The sequence below is a fragment of the Argiope bruennichi genome, chromosome 7, assembly GCF_947563725.1.
Source record: "Argiope bruennichi chromosome 7, qqArgBrue1.1, whole genome shotgun sequence".
NCBI classification, from domain to species: Eukaryota; Metazoa; Arthropoda; class Arachnida; order Araneae; family Araneidae; genus Argiope; species Argiope bruennichi.
The window spans coordinates 21,424,838-21,440,793 of record NC_079157.1 but is presented as its reverse complement, the minus strand read 5'-3'; the positions used below and the strand labels follow the sequence as shown (position 1 = coordinate 21,440,793).

Below are 15,956 nucleotides of genomic sequence, written 5' to 3'. Positions count from 1 at the left end.
AAATGATCCTGTTCATCTAATCTACGATCCAAAACTGCAATCTGAGATCCGCGAAATGTGAGATACAGTGAGAAAGGGCTGAAAAATGGTATTGATCAAAATGATCCTGTTCATCTAATCTACGATCCAAAACTGCAATCTGAGATCCGCGAAATGTGAGATACAGTGAGAAAGGGCTGAAAAATGGTATTGATCAAAATGATCCTGTTCATCTAATCTACGATCCAAAACTGCAATCTGAGATCCGCGAAATGTGAGATACAGTGAGAAAGGGCTGAAAAATGGTATTGATCAAAATGATCCTGTTCATCTAATCTACGATCCAAAACTGCAATCTGAGATCCGCGAAATGTGAGATACAGTGAGAAAGGGCTGAAAAATGGTATTGATCAAAATGATCCTGTTCATCTAATCTACGATCCAAAACTGCAATCTGAGATCCGCGAAATGTGAGATACAGTGAGAAAGGGCTGAAAAATGGTATTGATCAAAATGATCCTGTTCATCTAATCTACGATCCAAAACTGCAATCTGAGATCCGCGAAATGTGAGATACAGTGAGAAAGGGCTGAAAAATGGTATTGATCAAAATGATCCTGTTCATCTAATCTACGATCCAAAACTGCAATCTGAGATCCGCGAAATGTGAGATACAGTGAGAAAGGGCTGAAAAATGGTATTGATCAAAATGACCCTGTTCATCTAATCTACGATCCAAAACTGCAATCTGAGATCCGCGAAATGTGAGATACAGTGAGAAAGGGCTGAAAAATGGTATTGATCAAAATGATCCTGTTCATCTAATCTACGATCCAAAACTGCAATCTGAGATCCGCGAAATGTGAGATACAGTGAGAAAGGGCTGAAAAAGGGTATTGATCAAAATGATCCTGTTCATCTAATCTACGATCCAAAACTGCAATCTGAGATCCGCGAAATGTGAGATACAGTGAGAAAGGGCTGAAAAATGGTATTGATCAAAATGATCCTGTTCATCTAATTTACGATCCAAAACTGCAATCTGAGATCCGCGAAATGTGAGATACAGTGAGAAAGGGCTGAAAAATGGTATTGATCAAAATGATCCTGTTCATCTAATCTACGATCCAAAACTGCAATCTGAGATCCGCGAAATGTGAGATACAGTGAGAAAGGGCTGAAAAATGGTATTGATCAAAATGATCCTGTTCATCTAATCTACGATCCAAAACTGCAATCTGAGATCCGCGAAATGTGAGATACAGTGAGAAAGGGCTGAAAAATGGTATTGATCAAAATAATCCTATTCATCTAACCTACGATCTAAAACTGCAATCTGAGATCCGCGAAATGTGAGACATAGTGAAAAAGGGCTGAAAAATGGCATTCATCAAAATGATCCTGTTCATCTAACCTACGATCCAACACTGCAATCTGAGATCTGCGAAATATGAGATATAGTGAGAAAGGGCTGAAAAATGGCATTAATCAAAATGATCCTTTTCATCTAACCTATGGTTCAAAACTACAATAGTTTCCGTCATATTGATATGATGTTTATAATCGAAAATATTCTCTCAATTCTAATTTTTTTCTTCTTCTCATTAAAACGTTAAACTAGTTCTGCAATATCATTAGTGATATATTTCAAATATTTATGAAATTATTGTTTTTTCTCAAAAGTTATTTATTTATGTTTTCTGCATTCTTTTTTCATTTTCTTAGGTCGAATTATTATTGACAAGTCAATTACATATAAGTACTATAAAATGAATTATGAATTCTTTTTTAATGCTCCAATGGATTTCCTTTAGCTCGATATACTGCCTGTTAAATAGATTTTTGTAATGCATTTATGTCAAGAGAACACCAGGTATTGATCAAACGAAACTTATTGTTTCTAAACTTGATGGATCAAATGGAAATATGACATACTTCGTCTCAGTGAGTCTCAGACATTTTGTTTATGAATAAATCATTATTTAGTAGTAGGCAGGGCAGACATTAGAACTCAGAACCATATAGAAGCCAAGTTTAATAGACTTTAAGAATTGGCTATGGAAATTTTATCAACGAATGACCTCTTACATATTAGTTATGAATGAAAGCATAGAATCGACACCTGACCAGCCATTTTTAATCCAATCTTGGTATGTTAAAACTTCACATTTCATAATTCTATAATCCGTAGAGACACTGCCAATCTAGAATACGCCAATCGAAAGTGTATTTTAGGACAATTTAATAAATTCTAAATTTCAAACTTGGTCAGATAATGAGAACGAAAACTGAGCCAGAATTGTTTCTATGTAATTGATAATGAATCCAACCGATATGAGAGAAAATGCATTATTTTGTTAGAACAATCATAATCTGCCTGTATAAATGCAACATTTGAACGAATATACCACTCAGAAAATACGAGTATATATATTTGTGCCGAAAAGTATTGATAATACACCTCTCTCTTTTTTTCAAAGGTATACAAATTTATTAAATTCAAGTTTAAAAATACGAAATGAAGGAATAACAAGACAAAAATTAAGAAACACAAAATATTAATGAAAATAACAACAAAATAAAAATAATTAAATATCTTATTGGCATGAACTTTATCTTGAAGTTATAAATTTCTTAATCTGAAAATTGTGTGGCGAATTGATATGAGCGAGGATAGAACCTGGGACCTTGTGCTTCGCAGCGCAGTAACATGACCACGATACAAAAGCAATTGCCCGGGTAGCGCAGCTGTTAACTGGCTTATAAGCTTTTCACTACAGACTCTTCCCTCCAGTGAGTCAGAGGTGAGACGAACGATATGGCTGTTGAGTGGTGATGTATTTAGCTGTTGATTCGAATGCGCCTGTACCCATTTGAGTAGCGCCAAGCGTTATGGAGATCGTGTGTGGGTCAGTGGTTGCTGTTGCTGCATCAAGTGAATCTGACGACTTTGGGTTGCTGTGGTCTTTTTGTGTTGTTACGTCAAGTGAATCTGACGACTTTGGTTGCGGGTAGATGGCGCCACAACAGATGTACGAAGGTTGAAGGATCACGTCCGGGTCACCAATGTAGCGGATTGATATGAGTGAGGATAGAACCTGGGATCTTGTGTTGGCAGCCCAGTAACATGACTACGATACAAAAGCAATTGCTAGGGTAGCGTAGCTTTTAACTGGCTTATAAGCTTTTCACTACAATTGCTTGAAGTTTGTCAACCTTGATGACAAAGATAAAAATTAATTAATATTTTTAAACATATAATATTATAAATCCTTTTGTCTCCAAAATAGCTCCTAAATTGCTGGCACTAAATAAATAAGATTTTGTATTACTTGAGGAATTATATTTGCTGATTCTTTGTTTAGCACAGTTTTTTAGTGTTCTTTTTTACTTAATCGTACACAAAGTATTACAAAGGCCAAAAAATTCGAACTCTAGCTTTTGGCTAATTTCAAGGCTTCAACCTTCCCGGAATCCCAAAAACATATTTTTGGCATTATATCTATCTGTAAATACTATAATTCAAAAAAGCTTTGTGCTAGATGGCTGAAATTTGGCATATGAAATTACGACCAAATTTGTGAAATTTTATCAAATTTTGAACGGAATTTCTTCTTAGGAAGTTTGTCTGCCTGACTGTTCGAGTAAAGTGAACTCGGTAATTCTTGTGGATAAAATTTGGTATATAAATTTAATTAAATTCTGAAACAAAACCGCCGGATTTTTTTACCTTTGTGGGTCTAGTTCCCGGGGGGGGGATCTCGAAATGAGGATGAGATGCTTCCGGCATGGTGGTTGGATCTCGTCACCCTGGAGGACACACAAATAGTTGGGGGTTCTGACTCCTCCCATCGATGACGGGATGTACTTCCTCCGGGGAGGGTTGTACCGTGGCCGGTGATGGCCCTTAGGACTCAACCACAGTTCCCTTAAGTGTTGCTGTTGCGGCAATCTGGTCATTCAGCTTTATGATTTAAATCCGTGTGCCTTCGTGGCAGGTCGGAGAGTCGGATGACTTACCTTTGTGGGTCTATAATTTCGCATTCGTGTAAACGCAATTCTTTAAATCTAGGAAATTCGGCGTGCGATTTCGGGACTACAACTGTAGTTCTATATTAAGTATTGGTTTCGGTCAGCCGACAAAAAAATGTCCACCAAAATATCTTATTTTATTTTATTTTATCCTCTAAAATTTGACGATCTTTCGCAAAGTAGACCCAATTACTACATGCAATGCATTTGTCTCGCCTTTTCATCTAGTCTTCAAACATACATTTTCAAAATCGAATCCGTAGGTTTTACCACCATGTCTGATGATGAAAAATTATTGCAGAATATATTTTCTTATTCGGAAAAAAAGAAATCGCATGGTGATAAATAAAGCCTAAAAGGAGGTTGAACACAAATGGCAAGTGAAGATTTTTGAAATTTGACGATATGAATTTTAAGAACATGTCGCGCACAAACACGCGTCATGTGTTCAGAGAGCAATGGGCGAGGAGAACACTGAAATACTCAAGCTAGGTCCATTAATACAATTCAACAATCTTTCCTTACTATCACACTATGAATGTTGATGTTCACTTCTCTTAAAGCAGTGACAAAAGTGAAGGATCCACCTTCCTTTGAAAGTATCTTTCCACTCTTAACATTTTATAGTGATGTTATCGGAAATAAACTACTGACTAACTTCCTGTAGTAAAGATCGCATAGATCTCAATTTACGATTTTATAAAAAACATTGGTGCTCTCATCCATTATGGCTGGGATGAAAGTGAAGCAACTCATACCGTGCCAGGAATGTAGACACGACGTCAAAATAGCTAAACGCGTAACGTCTTAAGTTTTCCACTACATATGCGATATTAAATTCTCTTGGTTTTTTTAAAATTTTCCTTTAAAAAATTATTCTTTATAGAACGACCCTCGTACATTCTTGAACCTCTTCGTCGTCCGTAGCACGTTTAAGTGAAATTTCCATAGAGCGGTTGTAACGCACTTCAAGTGTTCTTCTACATTAAAACTTTTAAACATTTAAAGTGTACGTACACACTTGAAATTTTTTAAAAAATTTTAACTTTAAAAATCCAGTTTTTTTCACAGTAGATTATTAATATATGTTTAAACTCATTTCAGTGAGAAACAACCATATTACACTAATTATTAATTAATTAAATATTTAATGAGCTAATTAGCCTATTTTTTGAAACATGATATCTTAAATTCTAATTTGTACAGAGACAATTCTAGTTGGAAATTATGCCTAATATTAGTCTTCATGTTGTCTGCTTCAATCAAGTTATAAAAATATATAGTTTTTGTTGTACAATTTTTTCATCAACGTTGAATAGAAAAAGACATTTTTTCTGTCATTTTAACTTTTAAACAGCTATTAAAAATTTATTTCTATAAATATAAATTTGATTGGAGCACAAAACATCCGCTGTTTCATACAGATTATTTTGATATATAAATAACTGTACTTGGTTCATTTCTTATTGAGTTATGATTGTTTGAATGAAGCAACATAGTGGAAAAATATCATTCATAAAATGAGTTTCAAAAAAAGCGTAACTAGAGTTTTCAATGAAAACACCTCAAGAAAAATAATTATAACTCGAGAAATATTTGGAATATTGGCAACATCTTGGTATCGTTTGAAAGCTAAAGAATCAGAAAACATTAAGCAATAAAAAAATATTCGATATTTTGAACGATTTTCGAAGTTTCAAGTGTGTACATACACCTTAATTGCTTTGTAAATGTTTATTTGTTTGAGTTTGTTTTTTCTAATGCGGTGGAAAACAGGAAAAATAAAGTTTTGCAGACAGAAGAGGATGGCAAAAGGGTTAAAGAGTATTTTATGGAGCTATTTTTGACACGAGTGGCACATCCTTTGTTTTGGGAGCAATTGTATGAGAAGGATTATCAGATATTTCTAGTTGGGAATAGAATTTTAACGACTTCAATTTATACAAGTCTATTGGTACAGTTTTCCCACTTAACTATTATACTTTCCTGTTCACAAACTGCATCGAGAGTGCCTTTTACCATAAATCTTGTATCCGAAATCTTAATATGTACGATTAAAACTATAGGTTGAAGTCAGTTAACTTGGGTTGACTTGTTAAATGTCAAAAAAATCGAAGTTTGTTTGAAGAACCTCCAAGAGGACTTGTAATCTTGATGAATTTAATCTGCCTGCCGGCCTGCCTGCATTATGGAGTTTGTTTTATGGCATAAAAACACTTGGCTAATCTACGTCACTCCTAAAATATTTATAATAAAATTAAAGCATTGGATGACTTTGAAATTTGTCTAAAAGTATGAAGATGTACCAGTCATGGGAAAAAAGTGCAACAATCATGCAAGATAAAGACGGTACAAAAAGTGCGACTAATGTTTTCTATATTTGACTATAAAAACCAATTTTTTTAAAAGTTAACATGCGGAGTTTTGTAAAGCAATGCACCTAAATCAGGGTGAGATTTCTGAAAAAATGCAAGGCGCTATAAAGAAAATGCTTTACATTTTACAAGAATCCGTAAAGCAGACAAGACTTACAAGTTCAGCAAAATGGCGTTGGCTTCCCATCAACAAACGCCGATGGATGAATCTAGTATGCCCAATCCTGAATCTAAAGTGGTGTCCAGTTTTCTGCTGTGTAAAGTGGGCCAGAGATAGCATACGTTTCGGAATTTCGGTACAAGTGAATTATAAATCCGTGACCTTTATTTTCAAGCAAGACTCGTATCAGAGCATGGCTTTTTGATTAAAGATTTTTTTTTTAAATTCCTGTTCTTATATGCATTCTAAGAATCGATGTTTCACTATCAAACACAAAAATGAGTAAAAAAAGATTTTACATATAAAAATAAGACCTAAAAAGCTACAAAAGGAACATTTAAAAATATTTTATTCATTTATTAAAAATGTTCAAGTCAATACAAAATCGTATTTAACAATAAAACAGTCAATAAATTCAGTTAAAAGCTGAAATTTTCGCCAATGAGTGGCATTCAAAAAATGATTGTCAAGTTGAATTCTAGTTCTCTTGATGACGTAGCAGCTCTGGCGATTCATGGTTAGTGCAACAGAATATTCTCCTCAAGAAATTAAGACACCCGGGCTCGTCCGATCTGCATTTCTTCGACAGCCAATACAAGCCGAAGGCGAAAGGAACCTGCACAAAAGCGATAAGAATTTCAATGATTGAAAATTTTTGGCCAAATCATTCTAAGTACCACAGAAAGAATGAAAAAGACATCTGAAATTCATTGAATTGTTTAGTTAAATTAACGTCCCGTTTTAAAGCAACACTCGGGCTAATTTGTGTTGGTTGGTTTGGTATTTTTAGCGCAATAGCCACATTTGGCTATGCTGCGCCAAATAAGTGAAGGCTACTTTGGGACGGAACCTGTAATTTTAAACCGCGGTCAGATGAAGACGATGCCCAAGCTGAACCCCGCCCTCTATAAACTTTTATTCCGCATCAGCGGGAGGATGTTGGGTCCAGACAGCACTAGACCCGTTTACACGATGGTTCTTTGGAATTTGATCTCGAACCTGAAATCCTCCAGTTCCAAAGCTCAGACCTTATCACCATGCCACTGCGGTCCACAAGTTCAAGGAATCGAGAATGAACCTCGATTAAATTGATTTGCAAATTTGATATACAAAATAAAACTATGAAGGTGACTTATGGACGGTAAAATTAAAAATGTGTAAGGGTACTCGGTTAATGGTCTGACAAACAGAAGGTTCATATATAAGCAAGAGGAACAATATTTAATGGAAATTATGCAACAAATTATGCAAAGCTTAGTTACATTAACTTCACATTTTCAATCAACACTAGTTATTTTGGGACCTACTTCGTAATTTTGATGATCAGAACGACATTTGAACTGTCACCTCCTCCCCAAACTTCCACACGATACTAGTGACAAGGCTTTTGGAATCGATGGATTTAACTTGCGCCAGACACGTTTATACGATGGTCCTTCGGTGAATCGGGTCTTGAATCTGAAACCTTACAGTCACAAAGCTGAAATCTTACAATCAGGCCACCGTAATTTTTGAAAATTGGGAAAAACGCATGTCTAGCCTGAATTCGGAAGGTATGATTAATACATAGATGGGAGATTGATAATTCCCCTGGCAGTGTACCGTGGGAATTCCAAGAGGTTTAGTGACAAAATGACAGGAATCCTTGGTAATTATCTCAGCGCCGCAATTGGTACTCTAAAGCCTAGACAGAGCAACGTGCTTTGGTTTCAGCAAAATGTCCTCCCGGAATGGCTTCAGTGCATTACCAATTACTACCTTGCGACATACCTACATTTCATGCCGAAGCATTTGTTCCAACGTAATATCAGTTTAAATCTTGGCCTACCAGAACACTGTTGGCGGAAGACTTGTAGTTTTACGTAACATGGGAAAATGGCAAGTATTGGGAAGTTTTGGAGCACCACCAGACTTGGCACCCTCAGATTTTCATTTGTTTGGACTCGTGAAGGGGTCTGTCGGTGGCCAGAAATTTGAGTATGATGACTACTTTATATTGGTGGATACAGTTTTATGAGACGGGAATTTTCAGATCGATTCAGCTCTTATTCTCAACATGAATAACAATCATGTTAAGAAGTAATAAATTAACAATACTTTCATTTCCGTTTTATTATATTTTTTCCGATTTCGTTCACAATTATGGTCGTTGTTGATATCCCTTGTGCATTCTGTGACACTACAGAGATTTCTGGGAATAACCCTTATCTCGTCTTGTCTTCTGACGGAGATATTACCAAAAATTATGCATTTTCGAGAGCCTTTAGGCGGGGGAAGGAAGTCTTTCATTGTTTGGAATCCAGCATTCTTTTAGTATACGAAAATCAAAAATTTCATTATAATGAGATTAATTGCATAGAGAAAAAAAAAAGAAATTTATCACAATACCAACCATTGAAAGGAATATTGTACCCATGATAATGTATCCCTGACCAAATGTTATTAGAGAGACTGCCATGACTCCTCCACCTATTATAAGGGCTGTGACCCATTTTCCTTTTCTACAGTCAGCGTTCTCCTGCAAAATAAATTATTTTTCATTATACAGTACAACCTTCCATTATTCAGCCAAGATAGGCTTCGAGGTTAAAGTGCCAACTTTAATCTCGAAGCCTATCTTGGCGAAATTTTAGTCCAATTCGTCAATGTGATATGCTGACGAGCAAAAATGTTTTATGTAAAGTTCCGATGAAACTGCATGCATTAATTTTATAATCACCAATTTATCAAGAGAATATTTTTAAATCTATCGATAAACAACGACTGAAGGAGCTTGCCAAAAATCAAACTGCTAGTCAAGAATAACCGATTTGGATTGAGCGAAGACTACAAAATCAGTCACCAGTGATTGACGAAATACGAAATGGAAGTAAACTGTCGGACACGGATGATAGACGTGGCGTTAAATGTGCTAAAGATATCAAGCATATGTTTTCAAAGATTACAGAATTCTATATTACTGCGATCAAATAATTAATTTTATGAAAACAAAGTATCAGTTTGACTAATATTATACGCGTCAACAAAGTATCAGTTTGACCAATATTATTATGCGAGTCAACAAAGTATCAGTTTGACCAATATTATACGAGTTAACAAAGTATCTGATGACCAATATATTTCATTCAAAATATCATCTTGCAACTATAATAAATCTAGCAATATTTTTCCAATTTGCAAATCTTTTTCACGATTCGTAGCAATTTTATTGCAGAAATATGCACCCGTCTTAAAATTTATAGACTAGTAAAATAAATGCTTTAGCAAAATATTAAGGAATACACCAATTGCAAATATATTGAAGACATTTGCGAATTGCACTCAATGAGACATTTGTAAAAACTATTTGTACTTCAATTATATAACTAAAATTGAAATATCAAGTATCCTAAAGCTTAATAGAATGACATTTCAATAAATGGTGTTCAAAACAATGTTAACTGTTCAAGTCTGAATTTTCCAGTGCGATATCGTATACATGCTTTTCCATTGATATAATTAAGGGTTGATATATCTTTGGTTTCAAGTTGTACTATGCTCTTTTAATAGCTATCTACAAGGCGCTCTGAGTAAATATCCCCTTCAATAGCTCTCATGTATTGGGTTTATGCTCTCATAATCTCGTATATGCTCCACACATTTTTAATTGAGTTTAGATCAAATCTCATCGATTACCATTCAAGAACAATAACATTTTTCATAATTAAATATTTTGTCGTATCATTGGAATTATATGCGGGAGTATTATGCTAATATCCAATTTCGTACTCTATTTTTTTTATAAAGATGACAAAAGGTTATTCTCTAGCATTTTTATATGTTTAGGAAAATTCTGTTGGCAAATTTAGGCAATTTTGTTCTGTAGGCCAAGCAAACTCGACAGTTGCAACCGAAAGCTGCCTACGCCATCGCAGACCTACCAACACTTTGCCTAATGAAAGAGTTCAATTCTTTTGGATTTGATTTTTGGCGCAAGATCTCGATACAAAATATGCTGCGCCGAAACAGCTTAAAATATTCCGAATAAGATTAAAGGTAGTTTAACATTGTAGAAAGTAACCGATCATTTTCAAACTAGTCAAAAGTTGAAGGAAAGCATTAAAACTAGAAAATTAAATTTCATGGATGATACCAACATCTTTAATATACAAGAAAATGTTTAGATGACGCGTTTCAGGTAGAATTATTGGAATTAAGATGCTTACAACGGAGACTAGTAAAACTTGCGCATTCTATTTAAATGTTACAAACTGTCCCAATTCTTTTGGTAAATCATAAGAATTCTTTATGCAAGATTCATCCAGGTTCCATTTTTTCCTAGCTGAAAATGAGAACCATCCATTTATTGACATATGCCCATTGCAATTTCTTGCCAAATTTCTTGATTTGACAACATATTCCGAGAAACATTTTTGGGTGAATCATCGCAATCTTATTAACAGTCTTTTTGGACATTTGAAATCTGGAAGCCTAGCAATTTCAGGAACAGACATTTACTAACTTGAAACCTTTTTTGTACCCGTCTGTCACTTTGAATACATCATATGAGGTCTTCCCAATGGAGATTTGCTCATATGGCGTCTTACGAGCCAATACAAAATAAATCATACTTTTAGAACGATTTAAAAGTTAATATTTCTTTAAAAGTCTTAATGAGAAATTTCAAATTCAGAGTATTACTTCATCAGAAAGCCAAGAAGATTCAGGCATTTTAACCCCTTTGCACACAGTGACGTGTCCGACACGCGCATCGAATTACCGAATTTTCAATCTGCAGTTAAGTGAAAGTATTAAGTAATTTAACCCTTTGCACTCTGATGGCACCTCTCACTCACCATTCAAGTGGTGAATCATTTTGGCTTTTAATTAATTTAAAATTTTGATTGTTAAAACGCTTACAGAATGGTAGAAAAAAATGATTAATTTTGAGATTAATTTTTCAAAGAAATTCGACTTAGAACAATTATGTATATTTCTCAGAACAATAAACAGACATTTGTATTGAGTTAATTATACATGGAATTATTTTTTCCGAGTGCAAAAGGGTTAATATAAAGAATACTCATGAACACTTCAATCTGAGAGCTTATATTATTGCAGAAATTTAAAAATAAGTTTCCAGATAGGATGGATGTATTCTCTAATGGGAAGTTAAATTCTTATGCCAAAGAGATAAAATGCAAAACAAATGACCGATTTCCTTTGCTCACAACGCATTTATTAGTTCTAAATCGACGTCACGATTACCGATATCGTAATTCCGTAAAACTGCCTTTGTTTATAAAATTTGGAAACATAATTACAACTATTCTGGGATTTAAAAAGTGGCATTAGATATACGCGTTCGAACTCCTTTTTCTTAATATACTTAAGAAATACATATATACTTAAGAAATACATATATACTTAAGAAATACATATATACTTAAGAAATACATATATACTTAAGAAATACATATATACTTAAGAAATACATATATACTTAAGAAATACATATATACTTAAGAAATACATATATACTTAAGAAATACATATATACTTAAGAAATACATATATACTTAAGAAATACATATATACTTAAGAAATACATATATACTTAAGAAATACATATATACTTAAGAAATACATATATACTTAAGAAATACATATATACTTAAGAAATACATATATACTTAAGAAATACATATATACTTAAGAAATACATATATACTTAAGAAATACATATATACTTAAGAAATACATATATACTTAAGAAATACATATATACTTAAGAAATACATATATACTTAAGAAATACATATATACTTAAGAAATACATATATACTTAAGAAATACATATATACTTAAGAAATACATATATACTTAAGAAATACATATATACTTAAGAAATACATATATACTTAAGAAATACATATATACTTAAGAAATACATATATACTTAAGAAATACATATATACTTAAGAAATACATATATACTTAAGAAATACATATATACTTAAGAAATACATATATACTTAAGAAATACATATATACTTAAGAAATACATATATACTTAAGAAATACATATATACTTAAGAAATACATATATACTTAAGAAATACATATATACTTAAGAAATACATATATACTTAAGAAATACATATATACTTAAGAAATACATATATACTTAAGAAATACATATATACTTAAGAAATACATATATACTTAAGAAATACATATATACTTAAGAAATACATATATACTTAAGAAATACATATATACTTAAGAAATACATATATACTTAAGAAATACATATATACTTAAGAAATACATATATACTTAAGAAATACATATATACTTAAGAAATACATATATACTTAAGAAATACATATATACTTAAGAAATACATATATACTTAAGAAATACATATATACTTAAGAAATACATATATACTTAAGAAATACATATATACTTAATATACAAAGTTATAGGCAAAATACAAGCTTCTTTAAACTTTTCGTACGAAGTGTACAGATAAGAATGTATACGAAGCGAGTTCTCCAGCAAAAGTAAGAGACATGGTGCCATATCTGATTATTATGATATATGAGGATCTATTTGTAAATTTCAATGAAAATCTACATATAACAATTTTAAAAGGAGGCAACATTCAGCACTAAAGGATCCCCTGTCATCTAGTGAAGCACTAATGATTCACTTACACCTAATCTCAACTCAAGATGACAAACATATAATGCTACAACTACCATACACATATGAATGGCACCGAGGGTGTTTATAAGTTATTAGATAAAGCGTTTTGCATTTGCAAGAGTTTGTGAGTTACAGATCGAATTACAGCTGTAGTATGAAGCTTTAAACCGTGTAAAAAGTATTTGAAAACCACAATTTTTTTTATAATCCAAGTGAAAATAAAATTAAATCGCTTGGTTTTTAAAAATCGCAAGATATGTTTAAGTGAAATTTTCTCATTAAATCAACAATGACCATGCAGGGCGCCATCTATTGATGGGGAATTAAAATAATTCGAATCATGCTCGTAATCTATAGCATCCAATAGACGGCATTATTCCTAATTATTCTTTTATATAATGTTGTGGTACGTCCAATAATATTCGGGCACCCTGTATTACTGCCACCCAAGGGAAGAAGAAAAGTTTAGAACTATTTATTCGAGCATAATGCAGCTTTTAACTTTCCTACTGATTTTACCGTAAGTTCTGCAGCGTTCTACAATCAATGACAAAAAAAAATTAAGAAGTTTATCAAGTTTTCCCGATATTCTTTCAATAAAAATTGAAGTTGTGATATGATGCCATATATATATAAACCAAGTAAAATTATTTGACAAACAATCTTTTAGAGCTCCAAGTGAAAAGAAAAAGGCATTACATTTTGAAAGTCGCATGATATTACTTTAAGTGGAAATCTCATTAAAGCCACACTGGCCGTATATAACGCCATCTATTAGCAGTATATAGCATCGAAGAAGTGCCAGTATTTTGAATTATTTTTTTACATTATTGCATTCGGAATCATTTTTTTATTTTGTTCTGTGTCTATAAATTTATAGGCATCTAGTATTACAAATAACCAAGGGAATAAACAGAACTTTTAGAGAATAATGGAGCTTTTATCTTCCCTATTGCTTTCACAGCACGTTCTACAAAGTACTATAGTCGATGACAGCATAAAAGGAAACGAACTTTAATAAGAACTTTATAAAGTTTCCTTGCATTTTTTCAATTAAAATTGAGAAAATATAATCGATATTGGATACAATACAGGGCTATTCATAAAGTATACTTCCGGATGCTGTAAGACAGTAACAGTCAGAGACAAGAACCGCCTTAGCGAATCGTAAGGTAGATGTACTCTTAAAGTTTGTGCCTAGCTTCCGACAGAAGTTACATAGGCAATAGCATATGTGTCATGTGACTAGTCAGTCAAAATGGTGGCTTGTGTAGTGAAAAAACTTTTAATCTTCAATGTAGCGAAGCGGAATCCGCAACTGCTATGCAATGATTTTTTAGATCACATTTTGGCAAAGTGCCAATTAGAAAATCTATCAATGGAATGAAAAATTCAAAACTACGGGCTGTTTGTGCAAAGGTTCATCGTGGGCCATTAATCGTATCGCAAGAAGTGATCATTTAACGAGATCCAGAAAAATCAAAGCACAGGGTGAATCGTCATGTGCAGATTTCTAGAGAATTGATAAAAAAAATCTGAAAATGATTGCATAAAAAGTGCCGTGTTACAAAATCTGAATAACTTTGACAAACAAAAGCGCCTTGAAAATAGTGATTTTGCTGATCACTTAGTTTTAACTGACGAAGAAACATTTCACGTCTCTGGGAAGGTACACAAACATAATGTACCCTTTTGGGGAAGAAAGAATCGCAAATTCATAGGTCAACACGAGGGATATTCCTCTAAAGGTAAATTTGTTCTGTACAGTATCCAGAAAGGAAGTGTACGGCCCTTTCTAAGGAGTCACCCATAGAACATCTGCGACTGTCTCCAACAAAAATTAAAATAACTCCATACAATTATATTGCAGGCGACATAATATCCCTCCTTTTTCATTATTTAAAGTGCATTGAAACTGTATACTTTATGAATCAACTTACGTTAAGATTTTTGATTGATATGAAATGGAGCTTAATTTGAATCCGATATTAGAAATAAATCATACATTGCATAAAATTAAACACGCATAACATATGCCATGAGAAAAGATACATCACACAGGCTAACAATTTCAGTACTGTTAAATGTTTGGTATTCGCCCAATTATGGCCCTAATTCTAGGTTCCAAGTTATAAAAAAAAGTAAAAATATTAGCAAGAACTCACCTGTGGTTCGTATTCTTGATAACTTAACTCTCTGTGAAATGACAACATATCAGACGCTAAATCAGACAAATATAATAAAAGCAATATTGTCGAATTTTTGGCGCTGGTTTATATTATAAAAGTATGATTGAAATTCAATGAATCGAATGGAATGAAGTATGACTAACACGCTTATATGAAATCGGATTTATTTCCAGAATATTGCCATTGCCATACATGGCAACCTAATTTGATTATTTAATTATCTGAGATTCAAATGGCCTAGTGGGTAGTTACATAGATTACTCCTTGTTAGGCAATATGGTTGTATTAACGTCTCGTTTGAAGGTAACAGTAAGGTTCATTTGGGATAGATCTTGTAATTTTGAACCCCTATTAGATAACGAGGATGACACCAGAGCTGGGACTTCAAATTTCCTTATTAAACAAACTAGAGGATGTTGCGCACGATGTCAAAATCGAGTATTGAACGTATCTTTCTGCTTCGAAGCCAATATCTGGCCACTAGGGGCCACGGTGGCCTGGTGGTAAGGTCTCAACTTCGGAACCGGA

General features: G+C 33.2%; 1 protein-coding gene across 1 annotated transcript; it reads right to left on the bottom strand.

Annotated features, from left to right (window-relative positions):
* Positions 1 to 6,872: 6,872 nt before the first annotated feature.
* Positions 6,873 to 15,555, bottom strand: LOC129976431 (uncharacterized). Its single transcript, XM_056089997.1, has 3 exons — positions 15,405 to 15,555; positions 8,939 to 9,064; positions 6,873 to 7,162 (listed from the first exon to the last, which is right to left on the bottom strand). Exons 1-3 carry the CDS (start codon positions 15,450 to 15,452, stop codon positions 7,025 to 7,027), a joined length of 312 nt encoding a protein of 103 aa, XP_055945972.1. The 5' UTR covers positions 15,453 to 15,555; the 3' UTR covers positions 6,873 to 7,024.
* Positions 15,556 to 15,956: the final 401 nt, after the last annotated feature.